The 26,468-nt window shown below is 47.2% G+C and overlaps 1 protein-coding gene across 1 annotated transcript in view; it reads left to right on the top strand.

Annotated features, from left to right (window-relative positions):
- Nucleotides 1-1,391: 1,391 nt before the first annotated feature.
- LOC105482483 (guanosine monophosphate reductase) overlaps nucleotides 1,392-26,468 on the top strand; it is a 48,161-nt gene continuing 23,084 nt past the window's right edge. The window contains exons 1-4 of the mRNA XM_011742596.2: nucleotides 1,392-1,572; nucleotides 9,045-9,164; nucleotides 12,513-12,596; nucleotides 16,813-16,986. Coding sequence (XP_011740898.1) covers nucleotides 1,486-1,572; nucleotides 9,045-9,164; nucleotides 12,513-12,596; nucleotides 16,813-16,986 — 465 coding nt within the window. The 5' untranslated portion in view covers nucleotides 1,392-1,485. The remainder of the gene's footprint in view (nucleotides 1,573-9,044; nucleotides 9,165-12,512; nucleotides 12,597-16,812; nucleotides 16,987-26,468) is intronic.

Raw genomic sequence — 26,468 nt, 5'->3', positions numbered from 1 at the left:
GTGCTTACATAAACACACACACTTTAATTCTCACAAAAACCAGGGAGGAGATAGGGTTAACCCCCTCCTGCCCCGCCCCTTTTATGAGAAAACTGACTTAGAGAAATTGACTCCTCAAAGGTCACCTAGCTAGAAAGTGGTGGAACCAGGTTTTGAACTCAGGCAAAGAGATATTCCAGGACAAAATAAGCTTCAGTGAAGAGTTGTAGTAAGTTCTAAGGACTGAGAAATTTATATTGAAGTTTTCTGCGACCTTGGGCAAGTTATTTAATTTGTAGGAGCCTCATTTTTCCTTATCTGTGAAGTGGCTCTTTCTTCATTAGGTTGTTCTGAGAGTGAATGAGATGATGCATGAAGCCCGGCAGCACATTCCGAGTGTATAATAAAGGCTCAGTAAGGTCAATAAGTGAATTAATGAACTCACATCACTGGTAACCCCCAGAGGGGACTCAGGCTCCCCTGTTTTTCTTAAACAAAAATACTGAAATCCAGGCTGGGCGCAGTGGCTTACACCAGTAGTCCCAACACTGGAAAGCTGAGGCAGGAGGATTACTTGAGCCCAGTAGTTCAAGACCAGCCTGGGCAACACAGTGAGACCTTGTCTCTTAACAAGTCCAAAGGGAATCATGGCCTCAACAATCCCAGTACAGCTCAACAGTTAACTGCCCATGCTCTTTTCCTTAATGCTGTACAACCTCCCTGGGGTTTCTCCTTCTTTGGCAAGTGAGAGGCGTGCCCCTCAGCACCGGCTGAGCACACCGGACTTGAATTTTAAAAAGGGGGAAGCCTCGGGGCACGGTGGCTCACGCCTGTAATCCCAGAACTTTGGGAGGCCGAGGCAGGCGGATCACTTGAGGTCAGAGTTCGAGACCAGCCTGGGCAATATGGTGAAACCCTCATCTCTAGGAAATAATTTCTAAAATAAGCCGGGTGTGGAGGCGTGCGCCTGTACTCGGAGAGGCTGAGGCATGAGAATCGTTTGGGCCCAGGGGTCGAGGCTGCGATGAGCGGTGATCGCTCCACTGCACTCCAGCCTGAGCGACAGTGAGAGACTCTGTCTCCAAAAAAAAAAAAAAAAAAAAAAAAGAAGAACAAGTAAAAGCTCTCGGAGCGACTTTCCCTTGGATAAGGCAGGCACACGCTAAGTCCCCTCCCCATCGGGGACCTTGGGGACAAACAGGACGGTGAGCATTTCCCTCCCCCGTCCCCGTTCGGTCACTGCCACGGGCTGTACACCGGCGGGGGAAGGACGGGGGCGGGGGCGCGAGGAGGAAGGGCTAACCAGCCTGCTTCTCAGCCCCTGCCCGAGACGGAGGCGGTGCCCGGGGCGGGCCAAGCGTGACCGCGGGTCGGCGGGGCGGGTTTAAGAGCGCTGCGTGCGCGCCCGGCCCGCGCCCGCTCCCGGCCGCGGCACAGCAGCCTTGGCGCCCCCCGCGCCGCTGCCCCCGCCCCGCCGTCGCCGCCGCAGCCAGGAGCCGCCGCACCATGCCCCGCATAGATGCGGACCTCAAGCTCGACTTCAAGGATGTCCTGCTCCGACCTAAGCGGAGCAGCCTCAAGAGCCGAGCCGAGGTGGGGGCCGTTCGGAAGTCGCAGTGGGGCTGGGATTTTTTTTTACCGGGTGGCGCCGGGCAAGTGGGTGGAAGGGGGGTGGCACGGGGTTACCCTGCCTGCTTTGGTGTTTGAGGCTGGGGCGCTGCATCCCTGTTCCCCCGCCCCAGCCGGGACGTGAGGTGTCTTTAAGGGCGGTGATACGGGGGCCCTTGAAATTCTCTACACGTCGGTCCCGTTAGGTGGCCTGGGGGAAGTTTACAATGAAACTTGACCACAGATGAGCAGAGATCCAGTGGCCAGTTGGTTTAGAAGGAATGGGGGTATGAGGGCGCATATTGCAAGAAAAGGAAACTGGAGCTAGAGAAGAGAGGACGACAAAAACAACTGCAGATCCCGGTGATTTTTGGCAGCGTCTCCTAGTGCTGAGAATTGCTGCTGCTTTCGCTTCAGGTCCAGCGGTGAAACTTAGTGAATGCGTCTGAAAAAACAGGAGAACCCAGGGCACAAGTTCAGTGTTTCCTTTCGGAGTTTGGCGGCCTTGCTGGCAGTGGGGCTTGGAGACTCTGCGGTCCTGGACAGTCCGCAGTCCCAGCCTAGCCCTGGAGAAGCGGAAAGCTTTGGGGTGGGAGAGGTGGGGGCGAATTGGAAGCCTCGGGCATTTCCCTGGTTCTGCCTGGATGTACTCAAATCCTAAGGAACAGGTGAAGACCAGACTGGAAATAGCCTGGGGCTGGGGGAAGGGAGGTCAGCCCCTGAAGGATAAACTAGTTGCACTGAAAGGCAGAGTGCCCCGGGGTGGTGTGCGCTGGTGACTGTGGCTTTGCTGAGAGCTGCAGCGGAAGGTGAGGAAACTGGACACGGCTGAAGGAGTAAACACTAGGAGGCTGGGCCAACCTGCACAGCTCCGTCCGTCCGGCTCCACAAACAAGACCATAAATAAATCCCCTCAGCAAAGAAGTCCGCTGCCCACTCCGGTGACAGGCCTAACTGCAGTGCCTGGGGCTGCCAGCCGAGGGCTTGCTTGGATTGGGGAAGCCTCCGCGTTAGCCAATGACTAAACCAAGGGGCCTTCTGTAAGCGGCAGCATTGGCTGGCTGGAGCCCGGCAGGACTGGAGGAGGTGAGGGAGCAATGATTAAAGCTTATCACCCCAGATTGGGTGACCCTGTGCCTGTCCCTCATGACCTTTCAGGTGCTGAAGAGGGGGCCTCTCATGGAACAAAAACAGTTGGGAGGGCAGGCCTGGGTCTCTGGAAGCATGAGCTGTAGCCAGTACCTAAGGCAAGACCAAGATGAAATACTGGGATTCTGGATATGCTAATAATTTGGTGGCCTCAATATTCTTTAAATATTCAAAATGTATTTAGAAGACAGAAACTTATTTTTCAGAAAATTGGATGTTCAAAACAAAGATATACCTATTTTCTGAACCAGAAAACATGTTGAGAAGGTAAAATATTGAACATAAATGTAATAGGGCCAGGCACAGTGGCTCACACCTGTAATCCCAGCACTTTAGGAGGCTGAATCGGAAGGATTGCTTGAGGCCAGGAGTTTGAGACCAGCCTAGGCAACATAGCAAGACCTCTGCTCTACAAAAATTTAAAAAATCAGCCAGGGCAGTTGTGCACACCTGTAGTCCCAGCTACTTGGAAGGCTGAGGTGGGAGGATGGCTTGAGCTCAGGAGTTGGAGATTACAACAGAAATTTAAAAAATTAGAGCGGTGGTATACACCTGTAGTCCCAGCTACTTGGAAGGCTGAGGTGGGAGGATGGCTTGAGCTCAGGAGTTGGAGATTACAACAGAAATTTAAAAAATTAGAGTGGTGGTATACACCTGTAGTCCCAGCTACTTGGAAGGCTGAGGTGGGAGGATGGCTTGAGCTCAGGAGTTGGAGATTACAACAGAAATTTAAAAAATTAGAGCGGTGGTATACACCTGTAATCCCAGCTACTTGGAAGGCTGAGGCGGGAGGATGGCTGGAGCCCAGGAGTTAGAGATTACAACAAAAATTTTAAAAATTAGAGCTATGGTGCACACCTGTAGTCCCAGCTACTTGGAAGGCTGAGGCGGGAGGATGGCTGGAGCCCAGGAGTTGGAGGTTACAGTGGGCTATGATGGTGCCACTGCACTTCAGCCTGGACAACCCTGTCTCGAGCTAAAATGAAATTTATGTAATAGAATGAATTACTCCTCAGAGAATACTATCACATCATGCGACAATGTCATGCAACACTTGGCTTCACAATTTGGGCAGATTGTAACTACTAATGTTCCAGTTTGGGATGGCACCTTTGCAATCTTGTACACATTGCAGTGAGAACTCAGTGCCCTTGAGATGTCTTTTTTATATTTTCACGTTCGTGGGAGTTTGTCAGCCATGGGCCTGGAGACTGAAGTTAACCAGCATTGCGTTTCTAATCGGTTGCCGTGATGGTTTAGCTCCCTGGTGCGTGAGGCTGTTGCCTGGCCGACCACCCCCATGATCTGACTTTACTTGCCTCAGTGGCGTTGAGGATCTAGTTAGGCCTCCCTAATCCCCTCTTAATGTTTTCTCAGTTTGCTTGTTGATGCCTGAAATTTTTCATAGGCAGATAAAAACTTTTCCTTGCACAATCAGAAGCTTAAAATGTGTGCATCCTGGCAGAAGTAATATCTGGAGGCAAATTGGAAACTGAACGGTAGATGACCGACATTGAGCCTGACAGTGGATTTGTGTGGAGCCAGGAAAGAGAACGTACACCCTGGGAGTAGAGTCTGGCTGGGGGAGGAGGGTTTTGACAGCTGATGATGGGCTTATCCTCGTGACAGTTTTGCTAAGAGCCAGGCCCAGCAATGGATCGTCAGGCTATAAGCAGGAAACGGACAGTAAGAGTGATCTCCCCCTCAGAAGCTTCAGGACTCCTGCAAGGACATTTCCACCAGCCTCCCATGAATGAACATGAATGAAATGAATCTGAGGTCACCTCTGAGAGGCAAAGAATACAGGTAGCAGTGGCCCAGGTGGCCTTAGCCTGTGATTCTCTAGGGAGGCATTCATCTCTCAAATGTCCAGCCCCTGGCATGGAAGAATAAAGCTCCACAGGGTCATGTGGGGACATTTGGATAATCTTTTTCTGAGAAGTAATGAGTTTGTGGATTGAGACAAGACCTTTGTTTTCATCTGATATGCTGGGGAGCCTGCATTCTCCCTGAGTGTTTTCTTCCTTAGAACCCATTTCTGGCTTAAATATTCTACCCTAGTCTTTAAGCTAGTAAGAATGTGCAATGGTGTCATTTTGGCTCAGCACAACCTCTGCCTCCCAGGTTCAAGCGATTCTCCTGCCTCAGCCTCCCAAGTAGCTGGGATTATAGGCATGTGCCACCACACCCGACTAATTTTGTATTTTTAGTAGAGACAGAGTTTCTCCATGTTGGTCAGGCTAGTCTCGAACTCCCGACCTCAGGTGATTCGCCCACCTCAGCCTCCTAAAGTGCTGGGATTACGCACCTGGAAATTTCTCCTTTTTATAAGAACAACAGTCATATTGGACTAGGGCTCACCCTCTTGACCTCACCTTAGCTTGATCATCTGCAGTGACCCTATTAACTAAATAAGGTCCCATTTACAGGTACTGGAGGTTAGGACTTCAACATTTTTTGTGGGGGGAGACATAAATCAACCCATAACAGTCTTTGTAAATTTTGCTTTGGAAAATTAAAGAGTTTGGCGCTGTTCTGAGTCATGAATGCATTAGAATCGCCTAGGGAAACACTCCAAAATACACATGTGTCCAGCACAAAGGTGGTGATTCATGAAGTTTGAGGCAGCTGGAGCACGAGTATTTTGGAACCACTTCTAAGAGGATTCTGATGGGTACCCGGGTGTGCTGGACCAGCCTCTGAAGCCCTTTCCATTTGTGGAACCCTGCGGCTTGCTGGTAGCACTGCAGCTGGGCATGAGCTTCTCACGAGCCTGATAACTGAGGGTGAGGCTTTCAGGGCTTGGATGCACATTCAGAAGTCTGGGCTGGGGCCACCAAACACTGCAAAAGGCTGGAGGCCAGAACACAGTATTCTTACCTTTTAGCCAGGCATTAGTTTATCCCACGCAATTTGAGCTACTAGAACTACAAAGTTGGAAGACGTTGTCCCTATACTCAGACAGGTGTTACAGATAATGAGCAATCTATATAATTATGTAATAAAATACAATACATAAAAGAATTGCTTTACTCGGTGCCATCTGTAGATCTAGGAAAAGGAGCCTCTGACCTGGGTCCCCTGTCTGCCCCCCTAATTGCATCCCTTCTCACCAGGCAGGGCCTGTGGGCTATGCTGTTCCTTAGGCCGTGCTCTAAGTACTCGGGATCCTGGATATCCTTCCCCAAGTGACTTTGAGCTGACTCTAAGGCCTGCATGGGCTTCTTGCCCTGGTATGTTTCCAAGGGCCACCCATGATGCTGTTGTGCTCATCTCCAACCCAGAGCGGGCAAGTGGCAGTTGTTTATGGAAAAGTACGTGGGTATGCAGAGAGCTTTATGTGCAGACTGAAGGTGGGGGGCTGTTCCTCTGTGCATACATAAGGATTTAGGTGAGAAGGGAAGAGGGGCAGACTGGGGCCCAGGGCCAGCTCCCCACCACCATTTTCTGATGCCTTTCTGGTTGTGAATGAAATTGTTTTTTTTTTTAGGGTAGGAGGTTAGAACCTATTTTGTGTAGCAGTTTGTTCGTTGGACTTATTACATTGAATTATTTAGGAATGTGGTAGGTGGGCCTCTATTTGTACTTTTTTTTTTTTTTGAGACAAAGTCTCACTGTCACTCAGGCTGGCATGCAGTGGCATGATCATGGCTCACTGCAGCCTCAGTCTCCCATGTTCAATCAATCCTCCCACCTCAGCCTCCTGAGGAGCTGGGACTACAGGCTCGTGCCACCCAAGCCTGGCTAGTTTTTTGTATTGTGTGTAGAGATGGGGTTTCACCATGTTGCCCAGGCTGGTCTCGAATTCCTGAGCTCAAGTGATCTGCCTGCCTCGGCCTCCCAAACTACTAGGATTACGGGTGTGAGCTACCATGCCGGTCCATTTACACTTTTGAGCCCCTGACATGTTGGGTGGCAGGACTGGCTTTAATGAAGGCCTGTTAGAGAGCAGCAGAGATGTGTGTTAGCAGATGGGGGAGGAGACTTTGTTACTTTTTGTTCCCTTTCAGGTCAGGCTTAGACAGGGAATCAAATCTATATTTGGCGTACTGGCCGGCTGTGCCAGACTAAGTGCCAAGTGCTGTTCCTGTGAGGCTGAAATATTTAAAATATTTATCTCTGCTAGTGAACAACTGGCCTGGGTTATGTGTGTGTGTCTGGGCGGATAAAGTTGGGGAAGATCACTTTATTTCTCATTCTTAGAATTAATGGTGGCAAAGAGCTAGCTCATAAAAAGGACTGGAAATGAGGGGAAGCGTTTACTGTTAAGGCTGCCCTTTTCCATGAAGAGCTCTGCATTTTGTGTCCTGCTGATAGGTTTTGGCGTGCCAAGAAAAGCCCATTGTGATCTCAGCCGGGTGCACAGTGTAGCAGCTAGCCCCATGCCTGTTGGAGGATAGAAGAGTAATTTGAGACCAAGGAATTCTGATTGTTTCAAGCCTGCCAAGCCAAATGTTAGAGAGCCATTAGCCGCATACAGGGTTGCCATGGGTAGATCCCTTCAGTTCTCTTTCAGAATGTCACTATAACGTGCTCCACTGAAGTATAACCCAGAGTCATCAGGAAGGAAGTGGAGAAAGGGATGCGCCGCTGCGCGTAGGTTCGTGCACTTCCAGCATCTCATTTCTCCTCGCTGATTGCTGTGTGAGGCCTGTGCAGTCATGTTTATGACATCATTCACCCAGGATGCCTTCTGGACACAGAATCCTGTGTTGAGAAGCAAGAGAAATGAAAAGGCTTAAGGGGCGGAGCCGTCCCGTGGTGTTTTCTGACTTAATGCTGATTGCAAAGTGAAAGTTGACTCAAGTGAAAAAAATGAGAGGAGTATCCAGGTAAACATGGCAGAAAATGACTCTTGCTGGCGTAATTCATGAAGCCAGGGTTAATGTAGGCTAAGTTACTTCAGAAGCGTAAGATTCACACCTGTGCTTCTCTGGCCAGTTTCCTTTGGGGAGGCACTCACTTCTAATGTGGTTTGTGTCTATCAGAGTCCAGCCAGAGAAACAAACAATGCTGACTGTTTAAAACATGGAATTGAATGCGGGGCATCCTCACACAACTGAGGATATTGAGGCACCCCAGAGATCAGCAACAGCAAGAAGCCATCCCTACCTTAGGGCGAGGGTCGGAGGGAGAAGACAGTGCTCTGGAGCCCAGGAAGGGACTGGGCTCGCTTCGGGAAAGCTGGAACGAGGAATACGCAGGCCTCTCTGGTCAGAGGATCCAGGCCTGGAGGCGACACAGCTGCTCTGGAGAAGCTGCCTAAGGCAGCGGGGTTCTGGGAGAACTACCCTGACTTCCCCCCACCGCTGCCTGCCACTGTCCTCCAGTTTCCCATCCAGTGTCCTCCATTGACCAATCCCAGCCAGAAATGAACTTGAGAAGTGGAACCTGTAACAGGTAGCCTTCCTGGGATAAGAGCAGGCTGAGGATGGTGGGTGGGTAGACAGGCTGGCATCTGCCCTGGGTCAGAGAAGTAATTTGGACTCTTCCAGCTCTTGGTGAGTGCCTGGCTCTATCTGGCACGTGGCTTCTGTCAAGCCCACCCTTGTGGCTGTGTTGTTCTGGATTGCCGATAGCAGGGTTAGTCCTACATGCCCTGATCTTGAAGTTACAGAAGAATTAGAGCCCCCGCGCCCATCCCTCTGCCCCCCAGCTGCTTGCAAGTCAAAGGAACAAGTGTTGATATGCGGGAACATGTGGTTGCAATGTACTTTCCACCAGCTTTTTGAAAGATCCTCATAATTAAAGCAGCCGTGGAGGGTAAAAGGCAAAGGGATTAATGGCGTGGTGCTCACTGCAGGGCGAATTTGGAGTGGGGCTCTAGGTGAAAGGTAAGAAGTGAAGGGATTGTTCCAGGACGAGGGCCATGGTTGGCAAGGAAGAGTGGAGCAGGTGCTCCCAGGAGGGGAATGGTTTCCATAGAGCTTGGAGGTGGGGTGAAGATAACATGTACGAGGGTCTTTAGGGATGCGGCTAGAAGGCGGCAGTGGGGTTGGAGAGGCTGGGAAAGGAGGAGAGAGCTTCTGATTCTGAGGCTTGTCTCGATGGTGGAATTTCCAGTGCCTTCTGCTGGTGCTTGAGCAAGGAAAGTGAGGAGCCCATTTCAGCTTTTGCACCTGAATCCAGTGCCTTACCTGGTTTCCTTTGCGACTCTGGTGTCTTTGGAATACCTGTCTTTGACCCCTAAGAGAATCCAGGGACCTTTGTGTTGTTCTTACTCCAAACTCCAGAAATTCTGCACATTTCACATAAGAGCAAAGCATTCATATCTTCCCACCCCCCCTTTTTTTTGTTTTTGCCAACAGGTGGATCTTGAACGCACCTTCACGTTTCGAAATTCAAAGCAGACCTACTCAGGGATTCCCATTATCGTGGCCAATATGGACACTGTGGGCACATTTGAGATGGCAGCTGTGATGTCACAGGTGAGGCGGTAGGCTTTTGTTTTTTTCCTTCGCTGCTCACAACATGGACATGTTATCAGGAGCCCCCCCTGGCTTTATAGACAGGGAAGAGTAGAAATGTGAGATGCTTTGGGTCATTCTCTGTCTTTCCTTTCAATCAGAAAGTAGACAGTGTCTGGATTTTGTGTTCAGTGAGATGGTCTAGATCTGCATCCATTGCTTCCATGAATATGACTGTGATGGTTTTGGAAATTAGAGATACAAAAAGAAGCTAGACAACATGAAGAGTGCCATATTGCAGAAAAGTGACAACCCCTTTAAAATTAAGGCAGAGCTGTTTTGTATGCAGTCTGTGCTGCAGCATTTACTGTATAATTATGTTGAATACATGTATCGAGTGCTTATGTGCAAAACACTGCAGATAATGTATTTCTTTTTTTTTAGATGGAGTCTTGCTCTGTCGCCCAGGCTGGAGGGTGGTGACACAATCTTGGCTCACTGCAACATCCGCCTCCCTGGTTCAAACGATTCTCCTGCCTCAGCCTCCCAAGTAGCTAGGATTACGGGCACATGCCACCAAACCCGGCTAATTTTTGTATTTTTAGTAGAGATGGGGTTTCACCATGTTGGCCAAGCTGGCCTTGAACTCCTGACCTCAGGTGATCCGCCTGCCCCAAGTGCTGGGATTACAGGTGTGAGTTACTGTGCCTGGCCTGTATCTCTTAATTCTGGACACAGCTCAACAAGATAGGTTCCTTTTACAGATGAGGAAACTGAGGCAGAGAGGAGAGGGGTAGGTCACTTGCCCTAGGCCCTCAGCCAGATAGATGCAGAGAGAGAATCAGGATTCCAACCCAAACTGACTCTTGAATCTAAGGAATTTACCCCTCAACTTAAATGGACAGATCACAGTACAAGCTCAAGGTCTCTTTTAGTCAACTACAACAGCCTAATTTTCCATAAAGAGGGGTTAATATCCTGGCTTTGGCTGGGTGTAGTGGCTCACACCTGTAATCCCAGGATTTGGGGAGGTGGAGGCAGGCGGATTGCTTGAGCTCAGGAATTCAAGACCAGACTGGGCAACATGGCAAAGCCTCATTTCTATAAAAAAAAAAAAAAAAAATGAAAATTGGCTCGGTGTGGTGGCATGAGCCTATCGTCCCAGCTACTTGGGAGGCTGAGGTGGGAAGATCACTTGAGCTGGGAGGCAGAGGTTGCAGTGAGCCAAGATGGCGCCACTGCACTCCAGTCGGGGTGACAGAGCAAGACCCTGTCTCAAAAAAAAAAAAAAAAAAAAAAACCGAAAAAACAAAACTCATTGTGTAGATCAATCTGAGAAGTACTGTTTGTTAAAATACAATTTAAAAACAGATTAAAAATAGTGTCCTGGCTTTGGGAAAAATAAAGGAAAACCCGTTTGGGCAGGACCTTTATGGGTGAGGGCCAGAGCATCTTCTGCATCCTAGATGTGGAATGTCTGCTCTACTCAGGGGTTCTGTCTTTCCTGTGGATAATGCCTGCCAAGTGAAAAGGTAAATCCAATTAGTTGAGAGAGCTTCTCACTGTGGGCAGCAAGTCTAACCACAGGAGGTGCTGAGATTCATTATTAGCCAGCGATTCGAAGGAAAGGATTCTCAAATAAATTATGAGCTCCCAAAATGGAGTAGGGGTGGTCTGTCAGATTCCATGATCACTTGCATTGTCTGTCAGACCTCAGCCCCTACTGAGCATTGGGCCAGAGGCTAATACATTAATTGCTAAGGAACTGGTATTTTTTTTTCTCCTCACCCTTTCCCTGCTTTGCTCTGTCATCAGCCATTGCTACTGATGGATTATGTGTTAGTATAAAAGTGAGGGGAACCAGGGAGCAATCAATTCTGATTAATTAACATAATAGGTTATAGTCCAGGAAAAACCTAGAACTTGCTGTGCTCTTCCCATTTTCCTAGGAAGTCTCCCTGCTAACGGAATAGCGTAGTCTGGTGTAGCTAACCATGGATGGCTACTGTGAATTTCCTGTTTCTAGGATCCATAGAACTAGTGCAAGTTACTAAAGTCATAGAAGTTTAGGATGAGAAGTTGTAGATGGGGACATAGGTAGCCCCAGAGAAGTTAGGTGGGAGGCTTCTGTTAAAGGGCAAGGTGTACAATCTCCATAGTCAGATCCGAGTTTGATTCTGGCCTTCGTCTGTCTCTTCCTAGCCATGCATGCAGTTGTTAAATTTTGTAATTTTTTTTTTTTTGAGACCGAGTTTTGCTCCTGTTGCCTAGGCAACAAGGCAGTGGTGCCATCTTGGCTCACTGCAACCTCCGCCTCCCAGGTTCAAGTGATTCTGCTGCCTCAGCCTCCCGAGTAGCTGGGATTACAGGCACTCCACCATGCCCGGCTAATTTTTTGTATTTAGTAGAGATGGGGTTTCACCATGTTAGTCAGGCTGGTTTTGAACTCCTGACCTCAGGTGATTCACCCACCTCACCCTTCAAAAATGCTGGGATTACAAGTATACACCATCGCGCTCAGCAAATTTTGTAGGTTTTATTTGTTTTTTGTTTTTTAAATAGACATGGGGGTCTTGCCATGTTACCAGGCTGGTCTCGAACTCCTGGGCTTAAGTGATCCTCCTGCCTCGGCCTCCTAAAGTGTTGGGATTACAGGCGTAGGCCACCATGCCTGGGCAATTTAAATCTCTTAAGCTCCATTTATGCTTGTGAAGCTAATAATGCTGTTCAAAGTTGTTCCAAAAATTAAATGATATGTGGAAAAGACTGACACAAAGCAGGTCAGCAGGTCATAAATGCTGGGGCAATAGTCATAGATTTAGGGTTATACTTTATGTAATTCCCACCGTCAAGAATACCAACTGCCCGATGGATTTACCTTGCAGCAAGAAGTGTTCAGGTTGTGAACACAAGAGAAACTTTCAGGGGTACGGTGGGGTTCTTCAGGGTTGGCGGCTAAGCAGAAGTTTGCGTTAGGATGGTCCTTCTCCTGGGCGGGGGACCTGCTGCCTGGTTTTCTCTTTGGACCATCTGTGCTGCTTTTGGCCTAATACAGGTGTGGGTGGGAGCCTGGGTGGGCTGGGCAGGGCTCTGAGAATTGTCTTTTATCCCTCTCCTGCCTCCTGGCAGAGCCTCCGTAGTCCTGAATGCAGTATTGTCTAACCAGATTAGAATGGGAAACAGGGTTTTATGATTTCAGTGGTTGTACCTTTGTCTGGTTTTGGCTGCTAGGAGCATATTCAAAGCAAATTAAGCATGGATGGCAGGAACACTGATGCCTTTGTCTTGTTGGATCACCACCTCCAGATGGAGGAGGGAGGGGGGCTCTCACTTGGCTTCCCATCCTAATGGTGCTGTTTTGTTTCCTAGCACTCCATGTTTACAGCAATTCACAAGCATTACTCCCTGGATGACTGGAAGCTCTTTGCCACAAATCACCCAGAATGCCTGCAGGTACGACTACAGCCTGGTTATCAATTAGCAGTGTAGCAGGGGGAGCAAAATCTTCAGAGCTGTCAAGAGGATTTCAGTCAGTAGCAGAGAGACATTGAGAGTTCGGTGTTTCTCTAGCCCTGTGCCATTGCCAAGGATTTGCTGAGAAAACTTGTTTCCATATCGTGTTATTAAAATACTAGGATTTATCTGTAAGAAATGTCTGTTTTCCCTTGAAAGATGAAGTGTTATATCCCAAGAGCTTGGGGAAGACCTGTGTTTCCTGCCAGCTAATTCAAGGTAGAGCCTGTCTTTTGGCTGTAGAAAAAACTTCTGAGTAAAACAAGGTGTTTTAGAGTTGAGTAAACATTATTCCCACCAAGATGGCTGTCATCAAAAAGACAGATAATAGCCAGGCACCATGGGTCATGCCTGTAATCTCAGCGCTTTGGGAGGTTGAGGTGGGAGGATTGCTTGAACCCAGGAGTTCAAGGCCAGCCTGGTTAACATAGTGAGACCTCCATCTCTATTTAAAGAAAGACAATAATTGTTGTTGAGGATGTGGAGAAACTGGAACCCTTGTTCACTGCTGGGAATGGAAAATGGTGCATGCAGCTGCTTTGGAAAACAGTTGTCAGTTCCTGGAACATTAACCATAAGAGTTACCATGTGACCCAGCAATTCCATTTCTAAGTGTAGACTCAACAGAAATGCACACATTTCCGCAGAAAAACTTGTACATGAATGTTCATAGCAGCGTTATTCATAATAGCCCAAAGTAGACTCAACCCAAATGTCTATCAGTGGGTGAAAGGACATACAAAATAAGGTATAGCCATACAATGGAATATTGTTCAGCCGTAAGAAGGAGTCAAGGTCTGATACAGGCTACAGCATGGACGAACCTTGAGGACATTTCACCAAGTGAAAAGGCCAGAAGCAGCCGGGTGCGATGGCTCACGCTTGTAATCCCAGAACTTTGAGAGGCCGAGTTGGGTGGATGACTTGAGGTCGGAAGTTTGAGATCAGCCGGCCCAACATGGAGAAACCCTGTCTTTACTAAAAATACAAAATTAGCCAGGTGTGGTAGCGCATGCCTATAATCCCAGCTACTTGGGAGGCTGAAGCAGGAGCATTGCTTGAACCCGGGAGGTTCAAGTGGAGGTTGCAGTAAGCCAAGATCGTGCCATTGCACTCCAGCCTGGGCAACGAGAGAGAAACTCTGTCTCAAAAAAGAAAAAAAAAAAAGAAAAGGCCGCACGCAAAGGCCATAGCATCTATGATCCTATTTCTAGGAAATGTCTAGAATAGGCAAATCTAAGCCATAAAATAGATTAGTGGCCTGAGGGGCTGAGGAAGTGTGGGGAGGGAATGTGGTTAAAGGGTATGGGACTTTCTTTGGGAGGAATATGAAAATGTTCTAAAATCGATCATGATGGTTACAGAACTCTGAATGTACTAAAAATCATCAAATTGTGCATGTTGAATGGGTATGGCATGTCATTGTATTTCAAAAAGCTGTTAAAAACCCAAGCATTTTAAAAACAACAAAAAGCCCTGCTGCAACATGCCTGCACCTTCTCCTGCGACATTCAGGGGATTCTGAGCCGAAGCCACAGGCAGGTCTCCCTGGGTTAGAGGTGCTCCCTGCTGGTCAGATCATTTATGATTGGAAAATGACTTCAGATTGTACCGTTTTCAAGGACTCACTGGCTTTTTGTTGTTGTTGTTACTGTGCTTTAATTATGTGTGGATTTTGATTAGTGAAAACGTGGTTTTGGAGATAAAATAATTCTGACTCAATAGTAAGTCCTTCATTTTTGCCATATTGTGTTCAAGTGAATTATGCTTGTTTTCACTTTCTTCTGCTTTTCTCTGTAAGTTTGGGAATAATGATTTTCTTTTTTTCTTTTTCTCAGATCTTCCTCCAACTTCTTTTATTGTTTCTTTGTTTGAGGCAGAGTTTTGCTCTTGTCACCCAGACTGGAGTACAATGGTGTGATCTCGGCTCACTGCAACCTCCACCTCCTGGGTTCAAGTGATTTTCTTGCCTCAGCCTCCTGAGTAGTTGAGATTACAGGCATGCGCCACTTAGCTCGGCTAATTTTTTGTATTTTTAGTAGAGATGAGGTTTCACCATGTTGGCCTCAAGTGATCCACCCACCTTGGCCTCCCAAAGTGCTGGGATTATAGGCGCGAGCCAACACGCCTGGCCTCCCTCCACCTTCTTTAAGGGAGCTTTTGGCAATGTATTGTTAACTGGAACTGTGGCCTTCATTACCAAGTGTGATACATCGACTTACTACACAGCCCGCCGCCAAATAAAAGGCAAATTCAAAAGGGATAATGTTAAAAACTTAGTAGCAGTGAGAGAAGGCGACCAATCTCGAGTTCCACGTAGTGTACTTTAACAGAAACGAAGTAAGATTTAAAAAAAGCAGAGCTCTAGTGGGAGGGAGAGTGGGCTTGTGTGGATTGGGCTGGCACAGGGCAGAGCTGTGAACCACGAGGCCCAGGCGTGAATGCACAGAGAAGGCTGGAGTAAATATGTGTGATGTTAACCATCAGCTCACACTCAGTCTCTGCGCTGCACTACATTGTTATGATTTGGGGGAATAACATAAAGGATATTAAGATAGATCACTCATATGTGGCCCAGGATTTTGGAGATAAGAGTTAAAATATAAACAATCCATGTCTTAGTTTCACTGAGGCATAAATTAGTGAAAACAAGTCCTTTCCCAAGGGGCAGATGTTCAGAGAAGGGAGAGGTGTGAGGTGCCAGGGCACTGGTGGAAGTTAAGGGACAAGGGTGTTATAGGGGAGGATGTGGTGGCTTCAGATTTAAAAATGTACAAGTGCAGTTGTGAAAGATTACGTCAGGCTTGTTTGTTTTCACACCTTGGGAAATTTTATCCCTTTAATAGGAAAACAGATTTGCAGTTCTGTGTAGAGGTTGAGATTTGCGTGCTGTATTAGGCTGTTCTTGCATTGCTTTAGAGAAATACCTGAAACTGGGTAATTTATAAAGAAAAGAGGTCTAATTGGCTAATGGTTCTGCAGGCTGTACAGGAAGCATACCGCCACCCATCTGCTATTGAGGAGGCCTGGGGAAGCTTCCAATCATGGTGGAAGGCGAAGTGGGAGAGAGAGAGAAAGAGAGGATGGGAGGTCACACGCTTTAAATGACCAGATCTCCTGTGAACTCAGACCTAGAGATCACCAAGGGGATGGCCCAAGCCATTCATAAGGGATCCACCCCCATGACCCAGACACCTCCCACCAGGCCCCACTTCCAGCACTGGGGATCATATTTCAACATGAAATTTGGGTGAGGACAATATCCAAACTACGTCACATGCTGCACTATTATTTTATTGGGAGTGAAACTCAAAATAGAAAGGAGTTTATCAGAGGCATTTCAGACATCTTCCCCTCTCTTGCTCCCCAAGCAAGGCACTTAGGGTGAAGGCCACAGCTTTCATGTGGGGAAGCCCGAGTTGATTGCCATTTCTCCTTCCTGGAAACTTCCTAGTTCTTGCACATTGTCCTCCCTTGAGTTTCCCTGATATGACACAGTCATGCCAGTAGTTTTCTTTTTTTGGCAGAGGGGGATGGAATCTCACTCTGTTGCCCAGACTGGAGTGTTGCCCAGACTGGAGTGCAGTGGCACGATCTCGGCCCACGGCAACCTCTGCCCCCCGGGTTCAAGCTATTCTCCTGCCTCAGCCTCCTGAGTAGCTGGGATACAGGCACCTGCCACCATGCCTGGCTAACTTTTGTATTTTTAGTAGAGACAGTTTCAACATGTTGGCCAGGCTGGTCTCGAACTCCTGACCTCAGGTGATCCACCTGCCTCAGCCTCTCAAAGTGCTGGGATTACAGGCATGAGCCACCGCACTTGGCTAATTTTTGTATTCTTAGTAGAGACGGAGTTTCACCATCTTGGCCAGGCTGGTCTCAACCTCCTGACCTCTGGTGATCTGCCGGCCTTAGCCTCTCAAAGTGCTAGGATTACAGCATGAGCCACTGTGCCTGGCCAAAGTTTAGATAATTTAATGAATGAATCCCTTTTACCTCTGCTGTTGTATGTGTCTTGAGCAGGTGCATTGTGCATTTGATTAGGGTAGACCTAAAAGGGTTGTTGTACTGTCCCAGAATAGGTGCATAGATGGAGCAGGGTCTGATGTCTGAATGCTACTGTTCATGCCTGTCTTCTTGGTTTATTTTGGTGTAGCACGTAGCCGTGAGTTCCGGCAGTGGGCAGAACGATCTGGAAAAGATGACCAGTGTCTTGAAAGCTGTGCCACAGGTTAAGTTTATTTGCCTGGATGTGGCCAATGGGTATTCAGAACATTTTGTGGAATTCGTGAAACTCGTCCGTGCCAAATTTCCTGAACACACCATTATGGTAAGTACGGTAGAATATTACGGTAGAACATTCTCAAAATGGGGAAGCCACGAGGGAGTTGTTCAATGTGTCGGGGGAGCTGTATTCTCTTCAGACATTTTGGTGCTTCTTTGGTCAAAGATTAATTGAGGATCATTTGGGAAAGGATAGGTAGCCGCTGTGGAAGATCTGAAAACTAGCTTTCCTCTATAAATAATAAAAGCCCCATCAACTTCGTAGGATGTTGGCTCCAGTTTTTCCTAAGTATTATCACGTTTCTTACTATCTGATCCTTTTTTTTTTTTTTTTTTTTTTTTTTTTTTTTTTTTTGAGAAGGAGTCTCACTCTGTCACCCAGGCTGGAATGCAGTGGTGCGATGTCAGCTCACTGCAACCTATGCCTCCCCGGTTTAAGCGATTCTTGTGCCTCAGCCTCCCGAGTAGCTGGGATTATAGGCGCCTGCCACCATGCCTGGCTGATTTTTTGTATTTTTAGTAGAGACTGGGTTGCACCATGTTGGCCAGGCTGGTCTTGAACTCCTGACCTCAGGTGATCCGCCCACCTTGATCTCCCAAAGTGCTGAGATTACAGGTGTGAGCCACTGCACCTGGCCCCATATGATACCTTTAAAAGGGTCTATAGTACTTCTTAACAGAGAGTGTCTTTTAATATTGAAAACATGTGACTGGGTTTGAGTGTCACATATGTAGGTCCTCCATGTCCCACCCCTACTGCCAACGGGAAACTCTGCTGTAGGAGTTGGGAGTCCATGATACGAACATTTCATGACAGTCTACTATCAATGGCGAATCGGTCGGTGGTATATTTTATCTAGGAGCTTTGTTTCTTGACTTTTCCTGTATTTTCCTAATTACTTGCACCTTAACTAGTTAGAACGTAGATTAGTGACTTTTGGGAAAGATGGATTGGCAGAAAAAGGGATTTAGAAGCTCTAGAGTACAACTTGGGCTTTTGCAAAAACCTGTATTGTAATTAGGCAAGGTTTTGCTAATTCTAATTATGATGGCACATACTGATTGACCACTGGATAATTTAACCCTTCGTTTTTTGAATTTTGAACTTCATTTCTTCTCATATATGTCATCATTGTAAGAAAGTTGGGAGGAAGGAATTGTTACGGAGTAAAGTCTTCTGTTAAAGGACTTCCAAGGATTGTTAAGTATTTTTATGCTTTTCAAACACATAGGAAGAAAGGATCAAGAATTGTTCCAGCCGGGTGCAATGGCTTACGTAATCCCAGCACTTTGGGAGGCTGAGGTGGGTGGATCACCTGAGGTCAGGAATTTGAGACCAGCGTAGCCAACATGGCGAAACCCTGTCTGTACTAAAAATACAAAAATTAGCCTGGCATGGTGGCGGGCGCCTGTAATCCCAGCTCCTCGGGAGGCTGAGGCAGGAGAATCTCTTGAACCCAGGAGCTGGAGGTTGCAGTGAGCCAAGATCACGCCACTGCACTCCAGTCTGGGCAACAGAGGGAGACTCCGTCCCCAAAAAAAAGAAAAAAAAAAAAAAATTGGCCAGGCGCAGTGGCTAACACTTGTAATCCCAGCACTTTGGGAGGCTGAGGTGGGTGGATCACAAGGTCAAGAGTTTAAGACCAGCCTGGGCAAGATGGTGAAATCCTGTCTCTACTAAAAAAAAAAAAAAAAAAAAAAAAAAGGGACAAAAATTAGCCAGGCATGGTGGCAGGCAACTGTAATCCCAGCTACTTAGGAGGCTGAGGCAGAGAATTGCTTGAACCCGGGAGGCAGAGGTGGCAGTGAGCCGAGATCTCGCCACTGCACTCCAGCCTGGGTGACAGAGTGAGACTGTCTCAAAAAAAAAAAAAGAAAAAAAAAGAATTGTTCCAAGGTCAACCACCTGTACCAGTGTTAGAAGTGGGTTGGGAAATAGAAAAATTCACTGTGTTCTCTGTAATAGAACAGCCAACCTCATTGTTTTTGATGATGTTTGTTGAACACTATTAAATAGTAGGAAATGTATATGTGTTTATTGGCCTCAGCCCTTGGTTCTTGAGACAGAACTCTTAAAACCCTTGTAGATAACGGTGCCCAGAGAATCTTTTGTTCTAATATTTGCTCTTTGATCCTGGTTGCTGACACAGTTTCTAGAACCTTTGTAATTTCCGGAGTGATGAGAGCACCTGGCACAGAGCTTCTGAATCCCTTGGGATTTTCTGGGTGGTAGGAGTAGTTTTTGTTCTAATATTTGATCTTTGACCCTGGTTCCTGACACATGGCTCCTAAATCCTTTGGGATTTCCTGGGTGATAGCAGTGGAGCTGCTCTTGTCCTAACAAGACAACTCTTAATGGGCTCCTGCGTGGGGGTTGGTACCAGATAGACCAAGCTATGATGAGAAGCTTGGAGCTTCCAGCCCCATCCTCCATTTTCCAGAGAGAGGAGAGGGCTGGAAGTAGAGTTAATAATCCATTATGCCTCCTTGATGAGGCCTTCATAGAAACCCCCAAAGTATGGGGTTTTGAAAGCTTCCTGGCTAGTAACACGTCTGCAAGCCTGGAGGGTGGCAGACCCCAGCTCTGTGGGGACAGAAGCTCCTGTACTCCGGACTCTTCAGACCTCACCCTGTGTCTCGCTTCATCAGGCTGTTCATCTGTATCCTTCATCATAGCCTTTATTAATATGATAAACTGGTAAACGTTCCATAAGTGGTAATCCTTTATATCTTTTGATCTTCTTTTTCTTGATAGTATATTTGAGATTCACCACGTTGCTTTATGTCAGCTGTGTATGTATATTTCTTGGTTCCTGGAGCTAATCTTTAATATCATTTCCTGGAGCTAATCTTTAATATCATTTCCCAGATACCTCACTTGCTGTTTTTCCTTCTCTTTACTTTCCAGCTGGTTGTATCACTGTTAAACTCACTCCTTAATGCTCTTTGTCTGTTTGGCCTGCCATCATAAAATACCATAAACCGACTGGTGTATAAACAACAGAATGTAATTGCTCACAGTTCTGTGATTTTGGACAGAAATCAAAATCAAGATGTTGGCTGATGTAGTGTCTGGTTTCACCGTTACTCATAGGTGGTGCCTTCTTGCTGCGTCTTCATACGGTGGAAGAGGCATTCAGGCTCCTTGGAACCTCTCTTGTGAGGGCACTAATCCCATTCATGAAGGCTGCACCCTTATGACCTAATCACCTCCCAAAAGCCCCGCCTCCTAATGCCATTGGATTGAAGATTCAGTTTCAGCATAGGAATTTGTGGGGGACACAAACATTCAGCCCATAGCACCCCAGAAATCAGTGTGGGCACATGAGCTGAGTCACACTGGGGAAGTTGCATTCTTTGTGAATCTCACTTTCCTCACCTGTGAAAAGGAGGTTGAGGATCCTCGTGGCTGGAGAATGACTCTGGGGCTCAGATGGGATGCAGTTTTATAACTGCGCTGCCTTCACTAGCAGTTGCTCATCTCTGGTGAGTGTCGTCAAGGGCACCTGCTCTGAGAACTGAGTCAGAGATGGAGAAGAAAGATGGAGGGTAATGTGGGGTTTGTTTTAAGAAGAGAGAGAAAATGTGTGTCACTGTTTAAAATGACGAGTGATAGTGGAAATGTATTAGTGTTCCCAAGCTGTCCATTGCGTTCTCCAGACTGGAGCTGCTGTGGGGTGTAGTTCACAGCTGGGCCTGCTGAGAGCTGCAAGCTGCCTGTTGGACAGTCTAGAGAGCCTGCCTGTCGCCTCTGGAAGGACAAAGACCAGGAAGGAGGGAAGTGCAGGAAGGAGGGGGCTGGGTAAGACGAGGGAAAGGGTGTTGTTACCAGTGTAGAACTTAGGAGTTGCTATGGGGGAGTTAACTGGGAGGGAAGAGAGTGGTTCAGAGTTCCCACAGCTGTCTGGGAAGCCACCAACAGCGAGACCCTCTCCAGCACCTGCTGGCTGGCTGGCCCAGGGGTATGTTTTCATTGCTCTTACTGGTTTCCCCAGCAATGAACAGGAGACTTTGGCAAGGTAGGTGTTTATTCTTAAGCTGCTCTGTGCCTGCAGTGACCCTTGCAATCTGTGATTCATTTGGAAACCTCCAGTACTTTTATGTCCTTGGTTTTTGGTGTTTTTGAAATATAATTTCTCTTATGGCTTTTGGAGGCATAGTGAAGATGCATTCACATTTATCCAGTGTTTTGGAACTGAATGATGTAATATGAGGACTGAGTGTTAGGGAATGGAGTGTTATTACGATCGTTACACTACAGTGAACAGAAAGGATGCTTGCAAACGTTCCAGGCAGAAGCTGGCAGTTCCCGGCCTCTGCACCAGGAGTGAGGGCTTGTCACTCCCTGTGCTCAGTTTCTCCTGGTTTTTTTTCTTGCCTTTCACCTAAGATGAGCCTTGCCACATAGAGGTAGGAGAAGCAGGGATTTCTAGAGAACAACTTTGGCAGAAAAGGTCATATTGAGGGGCTGGCTGATTGAAGAGTATACCAGGTCCTGTGGCCAATTTGCCTGGTGGCTTTCAGCGAGGAAAGAGAATAATGTGTTTTGGGGTACATTCTCAGTACTGTGGGAAAAGGCACTAGCACAGACTAGGCACTTCTTTTTTAAAAAAAAATGTTTGTCAAAACAGAATCTTGCAGTGTTGCCCAGGCTGATCTCAAACTCCCAGCTTCAAGCAATCCTCCTACCTCTGCCTCCTAAAGTGCTGAAATTACAGGCGTGAATCACCATACCTGGCCAGAACTTCTTTTATAATAACAAATCTTTGAGTAGAGATAATAGCGCCTACTTTTGTTGACGTGAAACTTAGTCCTAGAGAGCTCAGGGAGCCTTCTGAGGGTTACACCACCAGTGAGAGCTGGATCTGGCATTCAGGGCCAGGTGGCTTGCCTGGGACTGCGATCCCCCACATGCCACCAACTCAGTCTTGCTGGTGAGAGGTGAAGCTAGCTGGACTTTCTGGGTCCAGTGGGGACTTGGAGAACTTTTCTGTCTAGCTAGAGGATTGTAATTGCACCAATCAGTGCTCTGTGTCTAGCTAAAGGTTTGTAAATGCACCAATCAGCACTCTGTAAAATGGACCAATCAGCAGGATATGGGTGGGGCCAAATAAGGGAATAAAAGCTGGCCACCTGAGCCAGCAGCGGCAACCCACTCGCGTGGTCTTCCTCACCGTGGAGGCTTTGTTTTTTTGCTCTTTGCAGTAAATCTTGTTGTCACTCACTCTTGGATCTGCACTATCTTTATGACCTGTAACGCTCACTGCTAAGGTCTGCAGCTTCACTCCTGAAGTCAGCGAGACCATGAACCCACCTGGAGGAATGAACAACTCCAGACGCGCCACCTTTAAGAGCTGCAACGCTCACTGTGAAGAATGAACAACTCCGAATGCGCCACCTTTAAAAGCTGTAACACTCACTGAGAAGGTCTGCGGCTTCACTCCTGAAGTCAGCGAGACCACAAACCCACCAGAAGGAAGAAACTCCAGACACATCTGAACATCTGAAGGAACAAACTCCGGACACACCATCTTCAAGAACTGTAACACTCACTGCCAGGGTCTGTGGCTTCATTCTTGAAATTGGCAAGACCAAGAACCCACCGGAAGGAACCAATTCTGGACACACTGGGACTTAGAGGTCCCTGTGTTGGCTCTGGGAAACGTTTTTGTGCTGGTGGCTCTTTCTGACCTGGCTGGAGGAAATAGGTCCTTGAGATCTGATCTGTTAAGATTAGATAGAGGCCAAGCTCTACTCCCCTGGGGCAATGCCGAGTCAGCCACCTGGGGCCAGATCTCCGGGAGCCATGGGCTAGATTTCCAGGGCTGGACCCTGATGTTTCCATGCGTGACTGGTGGCATATTGGCTTGCCCACGTTCTTTCTCAAGGTTCTGAGCCACACGGAGACATTTCCACTCTACACCTCTTCACAGAGAGACGGACACATCCTTTGAATGTTCTTAAAGGCTTGGGGCAGGTCTGGGGCATCACCAGTCGAGTGTGCCTTCCCTGAGGCACAAGGGGTGTGTGTGGCTGAGAGCACCTCTCAGGCTGTGTTCCCTGGATTTTCTGTATTCACCCACTTTCTGGAATCATAGGTGAAAGCTAGGAAGGTGATGTAATCTCTGAAGAGTCACATAATAAACTCAGTTTAACAATGGCTATTGCCTTGATATCAACTATGTTTCCACCGGCAGGTAGTGGGACATTTTCCAGGTGCTTGGGAGCAGTCACTGGGGTTGATACTCCTTGTTGTTGTTGTTGTCGTCGTTGTTATTGTTGATATGGAGTCTCACTCTGTTGCCCAGGCTGGAGTGTGGTGGCGTGACCTCGGCTCATTGCAACCTCTGCCTCCCAGGTTCAAGTGATTCTCCTGAGTAGCGCACCTGGTTAATTTTTGTATTTTTAGTAGAGACGAGGTTTCACCATGTTGGCCAGGCTGGTCTCGAACTCCTGACCTCAGGTGATCCACCTGCCTCGGCCTCTCAAAGTGTTGGGGTTATAGGAGTGAGCCACCGTGCCTGGCGATATTTCTCTTTTTATGTTAGGGGTTGGCACATCACAGCCTGTGGGCGAAATCTAGCCACCTGCTACCTGTTTGCCAACCCTTGCCTGTTACCATCCAATGGAAAGGATTTTTCTTGCCAGAGGACCCCAGAAAAACCAGTAAAAAGTGGGTGAAGAAGTTACTGTTCAATGGGTACAGAATTTCAGTTTGGGATGTTTAAAAAGTTCCAGAGATGGATAATAGTGTTGGTTGTACAACAGTGTGAATGTACTTAATGCCACTGAACTGTACAGCTAAAAACTTATTTATTAAATAAGTTTTGTATTAAATAATTTAAAATAAAATGAATTTTATTTTAAATAAAAATTTTTAAATTAAAAATTTTTTTTTATTTATATTTAGGTGTACAGCTCAGTGGCACTAAGTACCTTCACGTAAAAATAAAAGAAATATTTAAGAAACAAAAATTTTATTTTTATTTTCTACATGTAAAATTTACACCTACTAAATTTTATGTGTATTTGACCACAATTACAAAAAAACTAAAAAGAATGGGTAAAGGAGCAGTATACCGAAAGCACTCAAGTGGAGGGACTAACATTTTTAAAGCACCACCAAGAGCTGGGCCCTGTGCTCAGAATTTGAGAGAACTTTCTTTGTAAACCTTTTAAGGACTAAAGTGGGTACATCCACCCCCATTTTATAGCAGGATAAATGGAGACTGTGAGCTGAAGTGATTTGCTCAGAAGTACCAAGTAATGAGGGAGGTCCATCATTCGACCCCAGATCTTTCTGAACTTATTTTGCCATAGATGTTGAGGCCTAAAGGAAAGCTGGAAAAATTGAGGCAAAGCAGTTTTTATTTTTGCCCAGAGAACTTTTGTCATTCTGTTCAGGCTGCAGTAACAAGATACCATAAACTGAATAGCTTATATTAAAAAAATGAGAAGTTGGCCTGGTGTGGTGGCCCATACCTGTAATCCTACCACTTTAGGAGGCTGAGGCAGGCAGATTGCTTGAGCCCAGGAGTTTGAGACAAGGCTCGCCAACGTGGAGAATCCCCATCTCTACTAAAAATACAAAACATTAGCTGGGCGTGGTGTCACATGCTTGTAGTCCCAGCTATTCGGGAGTCTGAGGTGGGAGGATCACCCGAGCCTGGGAAGTTGAGGTTATAGTGAGCTGTGATTGCGCCATTGCACTCCAGCCCAGGCGACAAAGTGAGACCCTGTCTCAAAAATAAATAAAAATACAAATCAGAAGTTTATTTTCACAGTTCTGGAGGCTAGGGAGTCCAATATCAAGGCAGATTGGGTATCTGGTGAGGGCCCGCTTCCTGGCTCATACATAGATGGCCGTCTTTTCATTGTCGCCTCGTGTGGATCTCTCTCAGGCCTCTTTTAGAAGGGCACTAATCCCATTGTTGAGGGCTCCGCCCCCATGACCTATCTAATCACCTCCCCAAATCCCCAGCTGCTAATATCACCACCTTGAGGGTAAAGATGTCAACACATTAATTTTGGAGGGACGTAAACATTCAGGCCATACCAACTTTTAAAAAAATGGTACAAAAGTAGTTGAAGTCTTGACTTGGCTACTCTTTTGTCTTTTCCATAACCTTCAACCTCTCCTTGACACAGAGGAGCAATTGTTGCCTTCTAGAGCATGAGGGAGCCCGAAACATTCTTGGCTTCCCTAGGAAGAGGGGTTGACTGGCAGAAACCTCCGTCTGCCTGCTTCAGTGCTCTGGACAAGGGTTCATTGGTTCCATGTTGTCATGGCTGCCCAAGAAATGAACGTGCATGAACTGCCTGGGTGACTGAGCCTGCTGTGCTGCTACGCACAGTGCCATTCTGACAGTCCTCCACTCCACACCCAAGGTGCCTCGTGACAAGATAAAGAAGACTCCTCACTTAATCACCCTGACCAGCTGCTTCCTGGCCCCGGTTATCACACCCCATTCCCAGAGGCTGCTTGATGGCACACCAGGGACTTCACTAAAGCCTGACCGCACTCCTGTCGTATTCTCATTTCTGATTTGGTCTTTTCCTCTTTTCCCTTATTTTGCCCTTCTCGATTTCAAACTTGACAGCTTTTTATTCCTCCCGATGGAAACCTCCCCGTCCTCCTGGCAGCATTCTTGCTGTGCTGTGCTGTGCCTCATGGTCGAGGCATTTCATAATCACTTTGGGTTTTTCCACACAGTAGCAGTGACCACATCTGGACCATGGACAGATTCAGCAGCCACACATAGGTAGCTGATGGGATGGAGAGACATTTGCACAAGCTTCTGGTTACTAAAGTGGTGTCAGTCTTCTTGATGTTTTTAAACTGACTTTGGCCAGTTGAGGTGGCTCATGCCTGTAATTCCAGCACTTTGGGAGGCAGAGGCAGAGGCAGGGGGATTACTTGAGGCCAGGAGTTAGAGACCAGCCTGGGCAACATAGCAAGACCCTATCTCTGTTTTAAAAATAAATAATTAAATAAGTAAGTAGAACTTACTTTGACTCTACCTGGTTGTACCTGGTACGTCTATGGTGAGCTGACTTGAATTAATTTGTCTAAAGTAGCCCCTTAAAAATAAAATGGTTCGTAGGTGGCGCCAGATTGGGGAAAAGAAATCCACATTGAAAATGAAATTGTGGCTGGGTGCGGTGGCTCATGCCTGTAATCCCAGCACTTTGGGAGGCTGAGGCAGGCAGATCTGCTTGAGCTCAGGAGCTTGAGACCAGCCTAGGCAACAAGGCGAAACTCTTGTCTCTACAGAAAATACAAAAATTAGCCAGGCGTGGTGGCACATGCCTGTAATCCCAGCTACTTGGGAGGCTGAGACAGGAGAATCGCTTGAGCCAGGGAGGTTCAGGCTACAGCAAGCCATGTTTGTGCCTCTACACTCCAGCCTGGGAGACAAGGATGAGACCCTGTCTCAAAAAGAATAAGAAAAGAAAAGAGAATGTGTGGTGGGCTTCGAGTAGCTTCTCTAAAGTTTTTGTGGTTTGGTTTGGTTGTTTAGCGAGTCA

Source organism: Macaca nemestrina, chromosome 5 (assembly GCF_043159975.1).
Source record: "Macaca nemestrina isolate mMacNem1 chromosome 5, mMacNem.hap1, whole genome shotgun sequence".
Taxonomy (NCBI): domain Eukaryota; kingdom Metazoa; phylum Chordata; class Mammalia; order Primates; family Cercopithecidae; genus Macaca; species Macaca nemestrina.
Note: the sequence above shows the minus strand (reverse complement) of the source record. Positions and strands in the feature narration are given on the sequence as shown.